This window comes from Rhinolophus hipposideros (assembly GCF_964194185.1).
Source record: "Rhinolophus hipposideros genome assembly, chromosome: 5".
Classification (NCBI taxonomy): Eukaryota; Metazoa; Chordata; class Mammalia; order Chiroptera; family Rhinolophidae; genus Rhinolophus; species Rhinolophus hipposideros.
In genome coordinates this window covers 90770517-90790744 of record NC_138051.1, presented here as the reverse complement: position 1 = coordinate 90790744, position 20228 = coordinate 90770517, and the positions used below count along the sequence as shown (strand labels likewise).

General features: G+C 42.6%; 1 protein-coding gene across 4 annotated transcripts in view; it reads right to left on the bottom strand.

Annotated features, from left to right (window-relative positions):
• Positions 1 to 210: 210 nt before the first annotated feature.
• Positions 211 to 20228, bottom strand: part of TDP1 (tyrosyl-DNA phosphodiesterase 1) — a 72927-nt gene continuing 52909 nt past the window's right edge. For 3 of the 4 annotated variants that reach the window (XM_081049004.1, XM_081049005.1, XM_081049006.1), the window contains exons 15-16: positions 15228 to 15336; positions 211 to 500 (exon numbers count right to left, since the gene is read on the bottom strand). In XM_081049004.1, the coding sequence (XP_080905130.1) occupies positions 427 to 500; positions 15228 to 15336 (183 nt within the window). In that variant the 3' untranslated portion in view covers positions 211 to 426. Of the gene's footprint in view, positions 501 to 3785; positions 3913 to 15227; positions 15337 to 20228 lie in introns of those variants that run through there. The other variant, XM_081049007.1, reaches the window with a different exon arrangement.

Here is a 20228-nt window from a genome sequence, read left to right as displayed (position 1 = left end):
ATATTAATACACACAGGCGTCCTTGGGTGGAGCTTGGGAGTATCTGCTACACTGGCTGTGTGGGTTCAAACCCAGCTCTGCCACTCACCAGCTGTGTGCCTTTGGATCAATACCTTAATTTTACCAATCTGTAAAATGAGAATAGTACCTCCTTCACTGGGCTATTATGAAGATGAAATCAGTGAATATACATTAAACACTCCAATGCATAGCATAGCAAAGACAATTAAAAAAATATCTTTAATATTTTTTAGTGAGAAACGTTAATAATGACTACCACCAATATCCGTGTTCAAAAAAGTGACCTATGCAAAGAGTTAGGGATGCAGACAAAACTTTAAGGGAAGTGAACACCAAATACAAATGAGAACATCAAATATTTGCTGCTCAATGTCTTACAACTTAAGCTTCGTAGAACTTCAGCACTCAGGATGGAACCCACATGTTCCCGTGTGTATCTGGGGCTTTGACATAAGGAATGTTCCAAATCCATGGCCGATCTGGAGGAGGGGGAAACACATTACATATGTATAATACTGATTTGAACAGGATTAGAAAGAATTCACCCACCATACAGAATAAAATCACTCACGTGCTGGAGTCTACAAATTATAAAGAACCTGTTTTGAACCAACCCCAGATAATAGCCCATTTTAGACGATGGTTTTTAGTAAAGGTTCAGTTTGACAGGAGTGATTGAACAGGGAAGCAGGCGAGCAGAAACCTGGGGTGCATTCTGGCTTGCCAGTTACCTGGACAAGTCACTTCACCTCTCTAAGCCTCAGTTTCCTTATCTGTACCTACATCGTGAAGCTGTCAGGAGGACTGAATGAGATAAATCCGTGTGGTGTGTAAGACAGTGTCCAGCACAGAGAGCCTAACCCATGTGCATGACCTGACTCCATCCTTCTCTGCACCCTGCGGAGACATTTGGAATGTGGCCTCAGGTTCCTAATCTGTGAAATGGAACCTGATCGCATTAGCAACCTCCCGAGATTATTGTGAAACATAAACGAGAGAACACAACGTTCCTGGCATGTTGTAAGTACTCAATAAAAGTGAAGTTTTCTTCCTTTTACTGGATGTTTCAGAAACTGAAAAAAATCCATACTACTCACTTTTAGCATGCATTGCTACTATTAGAGTCAAATCATCTCAAAAGAACCATAAGAAGATGGGCAGGGAGTCAATACATGGTGGGGAATAAAAATAAAGCCCCCTAGGACTGTCCTGATGGGTATGAGAAATAACTTAGCCTGAGTGTTGATAGTAAACTGGGCCCGGAGCAGGTCCCTGAGCTGGACCAGCCCATGAAACCCTGTGCTCAGCACAGCCACGGTGCCTGGCGCAGCCTTCTCCTCCTGAACAGAGGCCGATGGCAGCAAACATCAGCCCGGCTTCATCCCCATGGCAGAGGACACCCGATTCGTGCAATACGAGTAGCTTCTACAGCGATTCTTCACCACTGCAGGATTTGTGATGCAAACATTTGCCAGTCAGCAAGTAACGTCAAGACCATACTGCAGTTACTCCTCTCCCTTGAAATTAGGCCAAGCAAGGACCTGGTAACCACCCTACCAGCACATCCCCGATGCAAGTGAGCGAATGTCTGCACCTACAGGCTGTTTCTTGTGCTGGCGGGAAGGGCCTCCACTAGCTTGGGGGAAAGCCACTAAAAAGGCCAACAGTAGGTGAAAAGAGGGTGGTTATGACTCTGCTGTGTCTTTTTTACCCATCACTGCTGGAAATCAGCATTAATACTTACTGCTTAGATGAACGCCTGTTTTAAGCAATCTGCCTAAATTGTCCCTTAAGAGAACAGCTTGCCTCATGATATAGTCGTGCACGTATCTGAAATATTTGTTGAGTGCTGGGTAGATGCCAGGTACTTTGCCAGGCAAAGCTGAGGTCCTCTGACAGTTCACAGTCCGGTGGGGCAGAGAGACAAGCAGGCATGCCATGAGGCTGGAACTCTGAATGTCACCACGTCTGCACAGTAGCTCCCTAACTGGGCTGACGTGAGAAGTGCTCCCCCCAACCCCCAGAAAGCCTGTTTCAGTAGGTCTGGGCTGGGCCTGGTGATATGCATTTTACCAAGTTCTAAAGGTGATCTTCACAATCAGGGTTTGGATCCAAGGCTAAAGGGAATGGGACCTGTCTTTTTTTCTGGAATATGACATGATCGATGTGCATGGCAGCTGTGTAGAGGGTGTCAGTGGGAGGGGGCTAGAGCCAGGGAGCTGAGCAAGCAGTACAGTCCAGGTGACACATGACGAGGCCTACCCTGAGGACGTGGCACGAGGCTGGGGGCGAGCGGCCAGCCCGCGGGGTTTTCTGCGCGTCTCCCTAGCCTGTGGTCAGGGACTGCATGCACCTAGCACGTCTTTGTAACTCCCAAACTTAGCCCTCCATGGGGAGGTGCTATAGTGTAAGGGTCAAGGAGGCATTTATCTGTGAAGTTATACTGGTATAACTTCATGGGGTAGTGAGCATTGAATGACTCAATTCATGTCAAGTGCTCCACAGCAGTTCCTGGCACACTGTTAAGTACTTAGAGTGCTAGGTGCTGTTATAATCTATTATAATTATAATTACCACCACCTTCAATTCATACTGGGTGAAGATCGTCATTATCCTATATGCTGTGTAAGTCCTAACAGGTTTTCCAATAACCAGATAAACCCAAGTAAAGTAAAAAAATCCTGTTCTATTAAGCTAGGAAATAAGCTCTCTCCTCTATTCCTTTAAGAAACGGCCCTTGGGTGAAGGACTTATGACTATACCACTTGCCCCCGGGCCCAAACACCCATATGTACATTTCTCACTGTCTTTTTTCCAGGGGAAGTTGACAGACTACCCCCAGGGGCCACTGTCTCATCTGAGCAATCACTGTCTTCTTTCCTTATATTGGGCGCAAGCAGATTGTGTGTGGTGTGTGATCCCAAAGAGATGAACCAATTATCTTAAGATTTCATTTCACTTTAGCCTACTCTGAAATCAAGGAATGGCTGAAAAGACTTGCCAGCGTGAAATACAAAGGATAGCTCCAAAATATTTTACACTGAGTTACCAGCCTAGTAGAATTGCAATCATTTGTAACTGCAATGTGAAAAATAACAGAAATGGTGCCACTTCAAGATGGAGTCAGAGCTGCCATCCCAGAGGAACTGCCTGGCAAATCTTATTCCTCAGACCTTCGGAATGTTTAAACTGGGCAAAATAACCTTCAGACTGGGCCTAAAGCAGCATGGTACTCCAAAGAACTGTTTGCAAAGCAGATTGAAAATTAAAGGCATTCTTTAGAATTATCATGTTTCCCCGATAGTTTCCCTTATAGTAAAATCAGACCGGGTCTTATATTAATTTTTGCTCCAAAAGACGCATTAGAGATTGACTGTCCGGCTCGGTCTTATTTTCGGGGAAACCCGGTAGCATCACTGTGTTACTTTATTTGCACCTATAGAGATTCCTTACCTTATTAACACCCACAGAAATTCCTTCCTTCTACTTGCGTAATTGTTCCCCTTCCCTTTCTCATAAATACCCCTTGCCTTCACCTCCTAATCAGAACACTCTTTGGGTTTCTGCCTGAATGAGTGCTTCCAGAATAGCTCTTCTATTGGGTGTCAAATAAATACTTGTTGCCTCTCACTTTGGCCTTTTATTTTTAGGTTTACAGCACTACCGGTGTTATCTGAAACCGATTAACACCCTTCTTTGTGAAGAACCCACCCATATTAATCTGTGATTAAATAAAGTAGAACAGAATATTCTTTTTCTTTTTTAATCAAACCAGCAATGTTGTGGTTGAGAGCCCACTGGCCCATGTGGGAATCGAACCGGCAGCCTTCGGCGTTAGGGGCACCGAGCTCCAATAGCCTGAGGCACGAGGCTGGCCCAGAATATTCTAACCTAGTGGGAGGAAGAATAATACAAATTGCTAAAAACCAAGTACTTATTTATTTCAAGGTAATCTGGTAAGTGACTCTTTACTTTGATAATTCTAGATTTCCTCAAACTTTCTGATGATGAAGTCATTTTAAAAGCTAAGCTGGTATATGGCGATGGAAAGAGAACTGACTCTGGCTGGTGAGCACACAATGTGATATATAGATGATGTATTACAGAATTGTACACCTGAAACCTATGTAACTTTACTAACAATTATTCCCCCAATAAACTTTAATTAAAAAAGAAGCTAAGCTGGAAGTTTAATTTCAGCTTTCTGTTTGTGCTATAATATAAAACAAAAACAGATCATCTTAAAGGACATGATCAAAATCATGTCTAAAAAATTTTGGCTGGCTCATTAAAACAAAAAACAGCTCCTTAAAAATTAAAATGAAACATACCAACAATGATTTTCAGTGATTTACCTCTTGTATTTTCTTTGGATTAGAATATTAAATCAACTTCTGTTTCCCTTACAAAGATATGAATCTGGACTCTACTATTCAGCAATAATGCTGATAGGTCTGCACCAAAGTTTATTGCCATGCTGTCTAAATGCAAGAAATTAATCAAACAGTAAGGGGAATGATTAAACCATTGGGAACTGAGGGGGAGCAGAATTTGCCACCCCAAAATATGCCTTTTGGATATTGATTTTAAGCTGGTATTTTTAAGAAACAAAAGACTTGGGGAAAACCTTTGACTTTCCCCCAAACTGCCTCAAAGAATTCACAGAGGACCTGCTCCAGGAAGGGAGGATCGTCACAGATAACTAAAGTTTAATATGAACTAGTGTGATAGACGGGGAGGAACCTAGCACGGGCCCTTTGATCAAAGTCCTGTCTGTGTCCCATTGTTAAAGAAGGTCCAGCAAACATTTGTTGACCAAACATTTGCTTTTCCATCTCCATGTAAATTGTGTTCCTGCTCTTTGAAGTTCAGACACTCACCCCCACCCTCCTTACTCAAGATGGCACATAAGCTTCAACTGCCTAGTTTGTCCTTGGGTCTCAAATTCTCCTACAGCACCCCTCCCATCCCACGTACATACGTAATTAAATTCCCTTATTTTCTCCTGTTAATCTGTCTTACGTCATTTCAAGTATTTGACCAGAAGAACTAAGAGGTGAAGGGGGAAAATTTCCAGTTCCTCACAGTACTCTGGTTATGTAAGAGAATGTCTTTATTTTTAGGAAATATATATTGAAGTGGTTAGAAAAAAAGTGACTTCATGCTTGCAACTGTCTCTCCAATGGGTCAGAAAAAAAATGAACATATGAGCCATAGATAGAACTATGCAAATATGATAAAACATTGATATTTGGGGAACCTGGGTGAAAGGGTATACAGAAATTCATTATACTTTTCTTGTAACTTTTTGTAAATCTGAAGTTATGTAAAAATTTTGAAAGAATACTATACATATACCGTGTGTATTAAAAAAAGATCACTCAATAAAGTAAAACCTTTGAAGCTCGTATGTTTAATTACTTCTTAAACTTGACATATAACTTATTCTTTAAATCCAAATAAGATAGGCTTTACTCTCTCAATAGTGTGTCAGATAATGAAAGAACATAAGCTAAAAAGGGAGTGCAAGCAGATGCCTTTGGTATAGAGCTCAGGAGAGAGTGAACTCTTTAACTATTTCACTTTCTTTTCAGGCTCAAAGTCACACATCAAGTGGGACTTATGGGAATAATTTACGTTAGATTTAAAATGATTATTTTGCTTTATAAAAGTTTTCTTTTAAGAATACAACTCCTATTAGTAAAATGACTTCGGTTAAGTGTAAGCTTACAGCATAAGAGTAAATGTAAAGTCAGCGAGAACAAGGATCTGGGTCTGTCTCATTCACTGACATATTCCAAGCACCTAGGCGGTGTCTGCACACAGTCAGGTTCTCAATATATACTCGTGGAGAGAACGAACAAACAGTGAACATTGGGCGAAGCAAGGTATACCCATAGCCCAGACGTTGTTTCTGCTTTACTTTATTTGACCAGTTTCTTTTCAAGATGTCTGGAAGCCTCTTATACTGAACTGCAACTGTGTTTCCCTGAAAATAAGACCTAGCCAGACGATCAGTTCTAATGCGTCTTTTGGAGCAAAAATTAATATAAGAACGGGTCTTATTTTAACATAAGACCCGATCTCACATAACGCAATACCTATAAAACTGGGTCTTATATTAATTTTTGCTCCAAAAGACGCATTAGAGCTGATTGTCCAGTTAGGTCTTATTTTCGGGGAAATACAGTATTGTATAAGACCTGGTCTTACTGTATTGTATTGTATCACATCGTATCATATCATATTAGACCTGGCCTTATATTACAGTAAAATAAGACCGGTCTCATATTAATTTTTGCTCCAAGACACATTAGAGCTGATGGTCCGGCTAGGTCTTACTTTCGGGAAACACAGAATGTGTTCATAGCAGTCTTTCTTTTTTTTGTTGTCTTCTGAATTAGCAAGATCTTATGTGTGTTACAGTGGCTTGAAAATCACTTTTTCAAATGAAGTGCTTTTGAAATGTTCTTAGCCACTCACTTTTCCAAATCTTGGTAAAACGCCTTTTAATCGGCCGTAGGACTCCCTCGAATGTTGGCTATATAAGAAATGGTGATAATCTGAATCACTGGCATTATTTTACATGCTATTAAGGCAGTGCGGTAGTAGTAATGATTAAAAAATCAGTAGTAGTGATTAAAAATAAAACGCTACAGTCTCTCTTACATGTATCTTTCAAAGGAGATGCAGAAAAAAAAGAAAACTCAGCTAAACCATGGAAAGCATCCTGCTTGCTGGCTAAATAAAAGATTTATCATTACTGGGTCTAAGACACTACCCAGTTGTAAACTTAAATTCTTGGGAATGTCTTTTCTATTGGGCCTCAGGATATTTTTAAGGCTTCTCTATCTCTTCCACTCTGCTTTCACAGTCCTTTGGAAGTTTGGGCTAAAGGGAGGGGGTAGAATTCGGGCTAAGATTCAGGGCTGGGTGTGGGAAATAAAAGGCCCAAGGCCAGATAAAAGCCTAAGGCAGTTATAGGCAGTCCCCAGGTGCAATGTTTCTTCCAGAGAACTCAGGTTAAAAACAAACAAACAAACCAAAGGAACGTGAAGAACAGAGAAAGGGAGGAAAGACAAAGGTGCAGCACAAACCCTAGAGGGAAGGAGAGATGATCAGGGTCAGTCTGTGTTGCTAGCAGGTTGAAAGACGGTCTTGCAGAAGCTTTAGGCTCTTTTCATCATCAGCTCACCAAGGAGCAGTGGAGAGAATGAACACCAATCCCCTGCTATATGCCAGGAGCTAAACAGGACATTTTAGGTAACAGTGTGGATGAAAAAGCGGCCACAAACTAAACCTGATGAGCTCAGAGGAGGCCTGCATGGTGGGTCTTACAAACTCAGAGACCGAAAGTAACCACATGGGACGGTCTGAACATACAAATTCCTAACTAAAAGCAAGTCATGGCAGGTAGTCACGTCCTAGGCCTGTAGCTTCCTTGACAAAGGTCAGTCTTTACCTGAAGTGATGCCTGTCTATTGTCTTTACATCTAAGATAACATACCTTTGAAATGTCAGAGTAATCTCCTTTTCTAGATGCCTCAGGGCCCAACCACTGCACCACAGCCCCTCATTGGCATCTTGTTGCCCACATACCCTCTGTATGTTCTGTAAATGTTAATTATCAACTATCCTGTACCCACTAATGTAAAGGAAGTACATGTCTCCATTTTACCTTTTATCCAATCTCTCCCACCCGCTTTATCTACCACCAATGGTTTTCATGTAACCGCCCCCTTATGTCTCCTCCTTTGCTTCTAATGTATAAAATAAGCCGCAAAACTACACTACTATTCTCTGGAGCATTTTCTCAATCCAAAGAGATTTTGCTTCCTGGCAATCGTCGTCAGTTTGGCTCAAATAAACTCATAAAAATTCTCTACAGGTTTGGACGTTTCTTACCTTGACAACGAAAACAATGGCTAACATTTACTGACTGCTCATTCTGAACTAAAACACTGTGTTAAATGTATTACAGATATCTTAGTTTCAACAACCCTGAGGTAGGCACTCTTATTGTTTTGCAGATAGAAACACCAGGGTCTAGAGATTGCAAATAACTGCCCAAGGTCACTTAACAAGTTATAATGTTGCACTTAAAACAGTCTGGTTCTAAAGCAATGTTTTCCATTTGTTTGTGTGTGTGGGGTGGTCAGATTCCTTGAAATTCTGATAAAACCTATATAATCTTGCTAGTCAAAAATGAATATGCATGAATACACAACAAATTTAGGGCTCAAAAAATAAAAAGTACACAGCTTGAAAAGAAGGGGAGCAAAAATGCCTTTTGACACTTAGTATCAGCACAACTGATCATATACAGAGAGTGCCAAAAAATGTGTACACATTTTAAGAAAGGAAAACTATTAAAATTGTAATACTCAATATATACCGATAATAAAAGATGGATACAAGTCATGTTTGACTTCTGTAATTACAACAGGGGCTCAAAGTGGTTACCATCAGTGTAATTTTAATAGTTTTCTTTCCTTATGTGTATGCATTTTTTGGCACCCTTTGTATATATATAGTCAGCTGTAAGAAACTGGGTGGCGTACCAGACTGCATGAGATAGGATTACATGTGAGATGTGTCAATACAATCAATCTACGGTTATTTCCCCAAAAATAAGACCAGGTCTTATATTAATTTTTGCTCCAAAAGTCGCATTAGGGCTTATTTTCAGGGGATGTCTTTTTTTTTTCATGTACAACAATCTACATTTATTCATGTACAAAAATGTACATTTATTCAAATACAGTCAAGTCATCTTCTGGAACATCATCATAACTCTCCAAACCCCGAATTCCGGCTTGAATTTCTTGCGACTCCATTTCCTGTAGAACCATTGGCCCCAGTCTCTCATGTCCAGCAATAGAGCTCTCCTTAAATGAGCACTTCTTGTCCACGTAGCCTGCTGGCATGCATTGGCAACACAGCTGTCAGTGACTTTATCCCATGAATTCTTCACCCAAGTCACAACCTCTTGCAGGCGAAGCTTCACAAAGTTTCCATGCTGATTTCTCTCCATTCTATTTTCAATGTAGTCATTGATTTCCATGTGCAAATGGTCCTTGAATGGGTTATTTATTGCAATATCAAGAGTCTGGAGATAAGCGGTCATTCCTGTGGGAATCATTATTTGATCTATTCTCTCTGCAAGGAAGTTCTTCATGTCTTTAGCGCGGTGAGTGCTGGCTGAATCCCAGACTAACAGACGTCTTTGGCCACCTCGCAAAACAAGTGGCAGCATTATTACAGTATATATTTCAGTTCTGGATTTTTTTTGAGTGGTTACCGTTAAGTTTATGTAAAAGAAAGTTTGATATTTAGAGTATTCCATTTTCTTCAGCACGCTTACTTTCTCCATTCCCATATTCCGGTTCAGGCCTTTACTCTCCCCCTTTTTATGTTGCCACAAATTGTCCCTGTTGATGGTGGTCGAATAGCCTCCTTTAGTATTTCTCGTAGTGCAGGTCATGTATCAGAAAATTCCCTCAGCTTCTGTATGTCCGGAAAGGTCTTTATTCCTCCTTCATATCTAAAGGATACCTTTGCTGGATATATTATTCTTGGCTCATAATTTCTCTCTTTCAATAGTTTGAATATTTGGTTCCACTCCCTCTTGGCTTGTAGAGTTTCTGCTGAAAAATCTGATGATAATCTAATGGGCTTTCCTTTGTAGGTTACCGTCTTCTTTTCCCTGGCTCCCTTGAGGATTCTTTCTTTGTCGTTGATTTTATACAGCTTCAATACAACGTGCCTTGGAGAAGGCCTGTTGGGATTGAGGTAATTAGGTGTTCTATTTGCTTCTTGGATTCGAGGATCCAGTTCTGTCCACAAGTTTGAGAAGTTCTCATCAACAATTTGTTTGAATATATTCTCTGTTTCCTTCTCTCTTTCTTCTCCTTCTGGTATGCCCATTATTCTTATATTGCTCTTTCTGATAGAGTCAGAAAGTTCTTGTAGAGTTCTTTCATTTCTTTTAAGTCTCAAATCTCTTTCTTCTTCCATCTGTGTAATTTCCAGGTTTCTATCTTCGATGTCACTGATTCTTTCCTCCATCTGGTCAACTCTACTACCTAAGCTGATTATTTCATTCTTAATTTCTTCTACTGAGTTCTTAATCTCCAGAAATTCCATTTGGTTCTTTTTTAAAATTTCAAGCTCTTTCATAAAATGCTCATGTTGTTCTTTGATTGCGTTTCTGAGTTCATTAAATTGCCTTTCTGTGTTTTCTTGCATCTTGTTGTGTTTTTTCAGAACTGCAATCTTGAATTCTCTGTGATTTAAGTCACGTTTCCATATCTTTAAGTTCCTTTTCTGGAGACTTTTCACTTTCTTTCTGAGCTGTCTTGTTGCCTTGGTTATTCATGGCAATTACTGATTTATTATTTCTCTTCCTAGACATCTACAGGAGTGGCTTCTGCAACAGGTTGATAGGAAGAGGTCTTTCTTTTGTTTTCCAATACTTGTTGGTAAAATGTTTTCTCTCCGAATGCAGCCTTTTTTTCCTCTCTCACACAGTAGTGTTATGTTTTCTCTGCACTATTCCAGCTTCTCACACAATGGGGGGGATTTCCTGGGAGACGGGTCTCTCCTCTGTTAACAGTTCGCCAGGGTCATAGGGTGCCATGTCCCTGTGGGGGTGCGGAGAGCTTTTGAAGTTCCAAAGCTCTTTCTGCACCAGATTCAGAGCCCGTATGTTTCAGCAGTTCTGTTTATTCCTGAAGGGATCCGCCCAGATAGGTGGGGCCAGGGGCGGGGTGAGTTGTGAGAGGTGGCCCAGAGCAATGGCCGCGACCACCACCACAGCCGGTCCCGCTTCCACAGCTCCCTCTCCTTTGCCGGAACTAGTTGGGTTGCGAATCTGTGTCTGCGGTCCACAGTTCTCAGAACAGCAAATTTTCTGTTCTTTTGATCTGACACTGCTACTGTTCTGCTCTAGCACCAGGCAGGTGGGGGCGGGGCGCACTCTGGGAGGGTAGGGAGGGGGCGGCTAGTCTCCGTGCCTAAGGCTTCCGTTCTTTGCGGCAGTGAGGGCTTAAACCACCGTTTTTAGCCTTCTTCCCTCAGTCTTTTCTCCGAGGTCTCTGCCGTGAGCATTGGGTTCAGCCGTGTTATATGCTGCCCCTTCAGCCCTGTGGGCTATAAGCGGAGCCCTAGCAGTCCGAGTCCTTCCCTCTCCCGCAGCTGTGGTAGTTCCGGGATGCAGAGAGCTCGGAGCACTGAGCCAGGTCTGCGTCCTGCGTCCGCGTGGCTCCGTCTCCGCACTTCTCCCTTCCTTCCTCCCCGGCTCACGTGATTCTCTCACCTTTAGGTGAATTCAGTAGTGGGCCTCTTCGTCTTGCCTGTCTGCTGTGCAGGGAGTCCTTTGTGGAGTTATTGTTGTTCGATTAGTTGTAAATTCCAGGGGAGCTTTACAGAGGCTCACCTCACGCCGCCATTTTGATGACGTAATCCCCCAAGTGGCAGCATTAAATCAACCCACTTCCTTATAACTGCTTGTATGCACCAGGCTTTTCGATTTCAAGAACATAAATGCCTGAAACACGTTCAATCTTACCTTTCTTGCCCTTAGTGATAATTATAGGTGGGGCTTTCTTTCCATCCAGACGGATTGCCAAAACATAGGTAACACATGCACTTTTGTAACCAATGGAGGAAATGTAGATTGATGAGGCACCCCTCTGATCAATTGTCGTTTGAGATCCTTGGCCCATAAACACTGCAGTTTCATCCACAGCAGTCATGTTGGAGAGGTGATATTTAGAAAAGTCAATGCCATCAACACAGGACTCGAATGCAAGTACACGTTTAATAACTTCAGTACCTTCCAGCTTGAACAGTGTTGTCAATCTTCTTAGAGACAGTTCATATCGTTCAAGGAAGCCATCCAGCCAGTGTTGTGATATAGATATCTTAGTTTCTGGGGATATTTCTTCTTCTGGGGCTATTTCTAACTGTGGTGTCATTGCAAGGGCAAATGCTTGACTACCAGCCCTGCGCACAACCAAAGCCTTTGCTCTCCTGTCAGCAATCCATTCACAGATGATGTCTTCCAGCTCAGGAAATAAAGGTTGCCGACCTGATCCACACTTTTGCTTCTTAGCATTTCCCTTGTCTACCTGTTGATTGAGGTTATCGTTCTCAACGATAAGCCGACAACTTCAGCTCCATTGGGATCATGCTCGCCATTTTAGGACCATTCGGAGATCCAACTTCTTCTGTTTGCAGAAAGCCGTAAGATTCTTGCCCTGGCAGTCTTCCACGATTCCTTTCTCGTACTCGACAGAACAGCTCTTTCTTTTTGCACTCATCTTGTCTGGTTGTCAAAATATCATTCCCTTTCAATCTACCATTATATCAAGTGTTAATTGAAGGCTTACAAGACAAGAGTGGCAAAAAAAAAGATGACAATTAAGAATGATGTCCAGGGCTGGCCCACTGGCTCAGGTGGTTGGAGCGCCATGCTTCTAATGCTGAAGGCCACCGGTTCGATTCCCACATGGGCCAGTGAGCTGTGTCCTATACAGCTAAGACTGTGCATAGCTCTCCCTGGAGCTGGGCTGCCGTGAACAGCCGGAGGTTGGCGTGAGCTGCCACGGGCTGCTGTGTGCTACAGTGTAACACCATGAGCGGCTGGCTGGCAGACAGCATGAGCTGCTGTGTGCTGCTGTGTGCTGCCATGGGCTGCTGTGGGCTACCATGTGCTGCCATGAGTGGCTATGGCCACTGCGGCAACCATCGTGAGTGGCCAGCAGCCGGTGAGAGCTGCCATGAGCTGCTATGAGTGGCCGACTGGTGACTGACTGCCTCAGCCGGGGGGATCGCAAGGCTCATCATACCAGCATGGGCCAGGGAGCTGCATCCTGCACAACCAGACTGAGAAACAATGGCTTGAACCGGAGTGGGAGCTGGGGAAGGTGGGAGGGGGGGTAAAAAAGAATGATGGTCCACATAAAAGCGATGAAAAACTGCAGGCACCAAAAATTCAGAAAACGTTATTTCACACAAGTACATTAAGTATGTACGTTACAATACATGACGTCTTGAATTATGAAGATTCATATTAGACACAAACATGTCCGTTCGTTATCAAGTGCGCATGTTATTCGTGTATTGTGTCTGTACTCCGATTGGTCGTTCGGCAATAAGTCTCAAGTTCATCTGTTTGCATAGACATTTACCTCTCATCCAAAGGCGCCCACTTGGGTATTTACAAATACTTAATTATAATTTATGTTATCATTTATTTTAAGTATTAATGTCAACAATATTTATTTATATTTAATTATATATTAATATTATTTTATAATTTAATATATCCGTCGTGTGTTGCAACGGACGTATTAAATGTGTCTGGCTGATGATCTAAATTGGGGTTTATTTTTGGGGTAGGGCTAATATTACGAGCATCCTGAAAAATCATGCTAGGGCTTATTTTCCTGTTAGGTCTTATTTTGGGGGAAATACGATAAGAAATAGGTTCATCAGAAGGGGCGGTTTGGTTCATCACAAAGCCATAAAGGGCAAGTAAAGGTGGGTAAGTAGCTAGACCCCATCCATCACTGTCTCGGAAACAAAGGGACCCACTGGGCTGACGGTATGGAATCAGATATTTTGGAATTTTAATGGGGTGATGTCAGTAAAACCTTCCAATCAAAAACCAAATTTGCCCTGTTCAGATTCAGCATTCACTCAAAAACTATAGATTATAATTTGGCTATGCATATTGACCTCTGGAGACCTTCCAGGAAAAAATATCCTGGTTGTGGTGATATGAACATTTGCCATTGTAAATTAATAAGGATGGCCTGTGTGAGGGTTTAGTACGAGAGTCACCCCAGATGTGTGTCTGTGGTACGCAGATTGTTGTGAGCTAAAGGCAACTTTAGCCCCAGGCTCAGGAGAAACTTCTGCCCCTCTCTTAACTACCTAGAAAAACTTGAATTAGGGTCCTTGCCCATAATAAGCTATTATCAGCGATAAGCTCTTTTGACCTATCTATAGGGCAGGGCAAACTTTTATTTACTAAGCATCTGATCTTATCATTCTGCAACGATCTTTTTAAGCCCCCAAGGTGTATAACCTCCTCTCTAGCTCAAGATGTCATCTTATACTCCCTTGTTCTCTATCTCTGAACCTCTTACAAGGTGGGATTTCTGACTCTCAAGTCTACGGGCTTCCCATACGTACATATATATTAAATTTGATTATTTTCTCTTGCTAATCTGTCTCCTATCTATTTGATTAGTAGACTAGCCTAAAGAACCTTGAGGGTAGGGGAAAGTTTATTCTTCCTGCAGACCTGATTGAGTCTGATAAGTGTGACTCTCCTGTATGAGTCTGATAAGTGTGAATTCGCCTCAAAGGCAGACAGACATTCAGTCTGTCTGGCTGAGAAAAGCATAACTGCAGCCTGTGGGCCTGGGTACCACCTACACCAGCTAGCAAGCTTTCCTCCAGAAACACCAGGAATCGGAACCAAAATTCCACTGACTTCCTATTATGAAAAATACACGGTCACTGCCCTTAAAAAAGTCATAGCTGAGCCATTTTCAAAGTGTGACTTGGGGTTCTCCCTTTTAAGGGGGGCAGGGCTGTAAAGTCAAAATTATTTTCATCATAATTTTAAGCTATTATTGGTCACTTTCACTTTCTCACTAGTGTACAGAAGCTACGTGACGTGTAATATCATAACAGAGCAGCTATGAGACTCCAGCTATCTTCCGTCAACCAGGATAGAAAGAGGTTTGTAAAAAATATAAACATTACCACTTTCCTCATTAGCTTTTTTTTCGGGTGTCGGGGGTAGTCATAAAAAAAATATATATGTATTATATATATATAATATATATATTATATTTATTATAATGGGTTTATTGCTTTTTTTAAAAGCAAATATATTCGAATTTCTTGGTTTTAATTTCTGATATAGTAACTATCAATGGATATAAAACCCCACATATATAAAAGCTCCTTATGGTCCTCAATAATGATAAGAGCGCAGAGGGGTGCCGAGAACAGCCAGTTTGAGAACTATGGCTCCAGTGGCCCTAAACTGGGCAGTACAAGGGACAGACCCATACTTCCAGAGTGTTCCACGAGCCAGTCTCCCACCAAGAGATCAGTGGCTTTTCCTGGGTTCTGTTTCCGCTCTGGTCCACAAAACCCAAGGTTTTCCTTCATCTGTGTCTCACCTTTACTTCCATACAGTTCTGGAGGCAGATCATATGGCACAGGGAAGGAGGCTGTTGATTCCTGGCTGCCTGAGAAGAATTTCTGTTTCACTTTGAAGCTGTCCAGGCCCTGCAGATACACAGAAGGAATCTATGATTACACCCATGTTTTTGAAAAAGACAGATCTCAGAAGCAGTTTATCTTTATGGCATTCACAACAAAATGCAAGTTATTTCAGAACTACTTTCAGTGTTCAATAGGTCGAATATATTTACACTCCCCCAATTATTTACACTTCCCCAAATTATTCTTTCTCAGGAATAAGAGGTTCAAATTACAGGAATTAAATTATAGCAAAGTTTGCAAAAGTATAATAAAGGATATAAAGATACTAGAGTAAAACAATTTGGGATATTATAGTCCATTTCTACTAATCGCTATGTACGGTAGTTTACAGTGAATATTTAGAAGACTGTATAAAAATATCTCAAAATACTTTCAATATTGCTATAGTAACAGGCTGCTCACTCTGGTCTAACAAGAAACAAAAGTTGCTTTCATGTGCAATGAAAGCATTCCAATATAATGTGATAGGAATATAAAAGTGAGAACACTTCAAGATCCAACAAAACGGAAGGTTTATTCCAAGAACTCCAGAACAGGGTGTTGATTTTGGATCTTAATCAGGGTGCAAATTCGGGTTCTGTATGGAGGCTGATGTCCGAAACTGTGATTTCTTTCTAACATGGCCTCACGGAGTGCAGGTGCTCGACTCGTTAGCTTTGTTCTCCCCCCACCCCCAAACACTGGTCACCCCTGGGTCCCTTTGAGGATTATCCTGGAACTTCGTTCGCGAGTCTGTCCATCTGTCTCTCATTCCTTCTATCTATGCATCCAAACATATATCCACCCTTCATATCCTAAATTCCTACCTATCAAATTGTGCTCGCGTCTTACGAACCCACACAAAGAGCTAGGACTACAGTTCTTAGTCTTGGTGAGCACATAACTTAGGAGGGGAGGTCGCGGCTGCAGCACACGTAGGACATACTAAGAGCTGAAGTCATGCTGACCGTGAATTCTAGCCTTTGGCTATTTACTGAGCTGTGTGAATGGCTCATGGTTGCATTCGCTCATTCAACACATTGTTTCTGAGTCCCTCCTCCGTGTCAGGCAGGGGTGCCAGGCACTGACTATATAGGGGTTACCACAAACGCCACTCTTTCTATACTTGTGAGCTGTACAGTCTAGCTGGGAAACATTAAGCATATACATGTTAAAAGGTAAAGTAACTACAGTTAGTGATAAGCGTGATAAAGAAAAACAGGAGTCCTAGAAGACAGAACAGCAGGCCTGTTTTAGACCAGGGGGAGAGGGTGATCAGCGGAAGCCTCCCTAAAAAATTGACATTTTAATTAAACTCTGAAGGCTGAGTAGGGTTTGGTCAGGTGAGCGTGGAAAAAACAAGTTCTAGGTGGAGGGAAAGCACCTGTAAAGGCCCAGAGGTGGCAAAGAGCATACATGTTTCAGGAACTTACAAAAGATGGTCAGTGGGACACTTGGCCACTTACGTATTAGGCCTCAATTTGCTCGTTTGTAAAACCAAAATGATAAAACGTTTGGATATTATCTACTAATGTTTCTTACTTTAGCACCGAGGACAAGTCTTGGCGTGGAGTTGGTGTTCAAGCAGTGCTGAGCTATAAAAACGGGATTAAAACACCTTCCCTGTTTACTTTATGGGCTTCTGCACTAACGTGAATGACAAGCGGCGTGGAAGTGCTTCCTGCGTGTTAAGCTCTGGAAAGGTGGTGGGTTACAGCACCGACGAAGACAGTGGTTAATAGCATAGTGAAAGGTGGCACGTGATGGATGTCTAGACAAACTCTAGACAGAAAAGGAAGGAATGGCCGTTCACCAATTGCAGAAAAAGGAAAAGCCTAGTAGAAAATATTTCAGCTGGGCTTTGAAAAACTGCTATAATTTTGATAAACAGAGATGGCAGGGGAGAACATCTGGGGAGAGCAGCGTGACCGAGGGCAGAGTTGGAAAAGCACAGAGCAGGCACATGGGGGCGGGGTGGGGACTGAGTGAACTCAGGCAGAGCAGGACCCCTGGGGAACTCTGCGGAGAGTTTCGAATGGGACACAGCATGGACATTTGTAGTTGTACCCATTTAACAGAACCCACCCCCTGGCCAGTGACTCAGGATGGGCACAGGGCCCAAGGCAGAGGTGTCAGGAAAGAGCTATTTCTGCTGGGGAGCTCGTCTGGGAAGGTGTGAGCCCTGAGCTGCTGGGCACCCTCATGTCTATCCAACCCAACTCTGGAATACGGCCCAAGTGCCTGTAGTTAGCCTAGCCTGAAACAAGGGACTTGCCCCTGGGTTTGCCTTTTTTCTCTACCATCACTTACAACCTGAAGCATCTCAGGACCCCAGTGAGAGTGTGGCCTTTCCTGTGATATCCAGGGAAGAGTCGCACGAGATTTTCGAACAGAGAAGTTCCACTGTAAAGGCAGATTGGCACAGACTGGAAAAGGGTCGGACTGGGATTGCTAGGGCCAGAAAATGGGAGCTGGATTAGCAAATGGTAATGAGGACACAAGTGTTAGTATTATCACAACCACAACTGAGATACAACGAGGAGGTGAGTTTGGATGAGAGTTGGGCCAGGCAGTGGAAACAGAAAGAAAGACATGGATTTGAAAGAGACTGAAGGAAAAAGGAATAAAAACCAGGGATATATGAGGGCAGAGGGGGGGTTAGGGAGCAGGGAGGCCAGGACACCTGGAAAAGGACCCTGCAGCCTGTCCTCTCCCCACACTTCCTCCTGCTCAGCGCAGGGCTGCTGGGCCATCTCCTCAACCGTCAGCACTGGTCCCTCCTCACACCTTACCTTCAACATATTCAGGATCTAAGGACAATCTTAATCTCTTACATTTGTGTATTACTGATTTGCTGGTGACTCTAGGTAAGTTACTTAACCTTTCTGGGCCTCAGTTTCCTCATCTACTGAATGGCTATAGTGAACATGAGTCATTTAGAATGATAACTGGCGCGTGGATGTAAATTAGCATAACATAACTATACTCAGGGAGTTCTCTGTGATGTAATTGCTCTTGTTTTACAAGAAGGAAAAACATCTGGAGGTTGAAGAGTTGCCCCAGGCCACACAATATGAAGTGGCAAGGCCGGAAATCAAATCCTATCTTTCAGATGCTTGGTCCTGTGTTCCTTCCACTAAACGAACGGTCTCACATTCACTCACTGGGAGCCATGACAAAGGAAGAATTCCTTGTGGATTTAAGAGGTGATGACACTAAGACAGGCCAAGTCAGGACGGGCCAAATTCTGGAAACCTTAGTTCTTGACATTTTTAAAAAGAAAGAGACCAGAGGTTGTAAAGGATGCCAACTTAATGGCTATTAAATGCTTTATGGAGTTTCAGGTAAAAATGACTTCCTTCTTCCTGGCTTATTTCTGTCATTTTCAAATGCATCACGGTGAAAGATTAAGTGTCTTTATGTCCTCGACCCAGATCTGCTGGCTACACTTTGTGGCAGCCACCCGACTTCACAGACAAGAAGGTTTGAGCCATCCATGTCTGACAGGAAGCAACATGCTTTTTTTGGAATGTCATTTCTGATCCAAATTCTAGGGTATTACATATATATAAAAAAAGTACCACTTTTCCCTTCAATCTGGATGTCAAATAATTTGAGGCTGTCTTCTAATTATCATTATTTATGCATCACAGTGGTATCGTTTGGCATTTTACAAAACAGAGGAAGGCACCCTCCCAGGCACGGTTACTTAGAAGACAGTAAGAACAACACATTTATGAACCACCAGGTGAGAGGGTGGCACACATGAGAAATTACTGGCTTTTCCCTTCATCAGTTTTGGGAGTAAAAGAGCTGGTTAGTTGTCATTGTGACGGGTTAGGTTTAGCAGCTGAGCTCAATCACAGCGAACAAGAAATATGCTCCAAGTTCAGTTAGAGCTGTAATTGATTTTTCAGTTGCATCTACTGTGTTTCCCTGAAAATAAGACCGGTCTTATACTGTATTTCCCAGAAAATAAGACCAGGTCTTACATTAATTTTTGTTCCAAAAGATGCATTAGGGCATATTTTCAGGGGATGTCTTATTTTTTCATGTACAACAATCTACATTTATTCAAATACAGTCATGTCATCTTCTTTTGGAACATCGTCATAACGTACTAAATGTGTCTGTCTGGCTGACGATCTTAACTGGGGCTTATTTTTGGGGAAACACAGTAACTGAGTAGCATTCTCCACATTTTCCTGGGTGAAACAGTAATGGCAGCTGAATCTCCTAGAAAGAGCACACTCAATCAAAGCTGGACTAAGTGACAAGGAAGTGAGTTATAGGAAGGTGGCTGTATGTCCTTCCTGGGAGGCAGTCTAGTTTCCAGCTCGGGGCTTCAGAGAAGCTTCGTTGAAGAGAATAAACGTAACAGGGCCAACAAGGACGGCTCTTGGATGAGCAAAGGGCTGAGAGTGAGTGGAGGAGTGTGCTGCAGGAGGAGAAAAAGCAACTGCAGATCATCGTGGGTGTGACGCCAAGATTTTGTTCACTAGAAATTTAGTGTCTGCTTTCCACCTTCCATTGAACTGCTGCTGCTGCTGCTGCTGCTACTGCTAATACTAACTGCCACCTGTGCCCAGTACTTGCCAAGTACCAGGCACCACTGAAAACAGGTCGCAGGTCACAACTCTTACTTCCCAAATGATCCTGTACTGTCCCCATTCCACATCTGAGAAAAAGGAAGCCTACAGAAGTAAAGTGACAGGCCCAACATCTAACAGCTTGTAAGCAGGATCCCAACTCCCTTCTCTGCCTTTCTGGCTCCTCCAGACCTGAGGTCCCTAAGCCTCGATCTGTGTTGCAGAGAGTTCTTTTTCTTGGTCCTTCGCATCTCTCCAATGTGTCTGTTTATATCCTGTGTCTTTCCGAGTTCTTTCAGAGCCTCTGAGGCAGAGCAGTCGCACAGC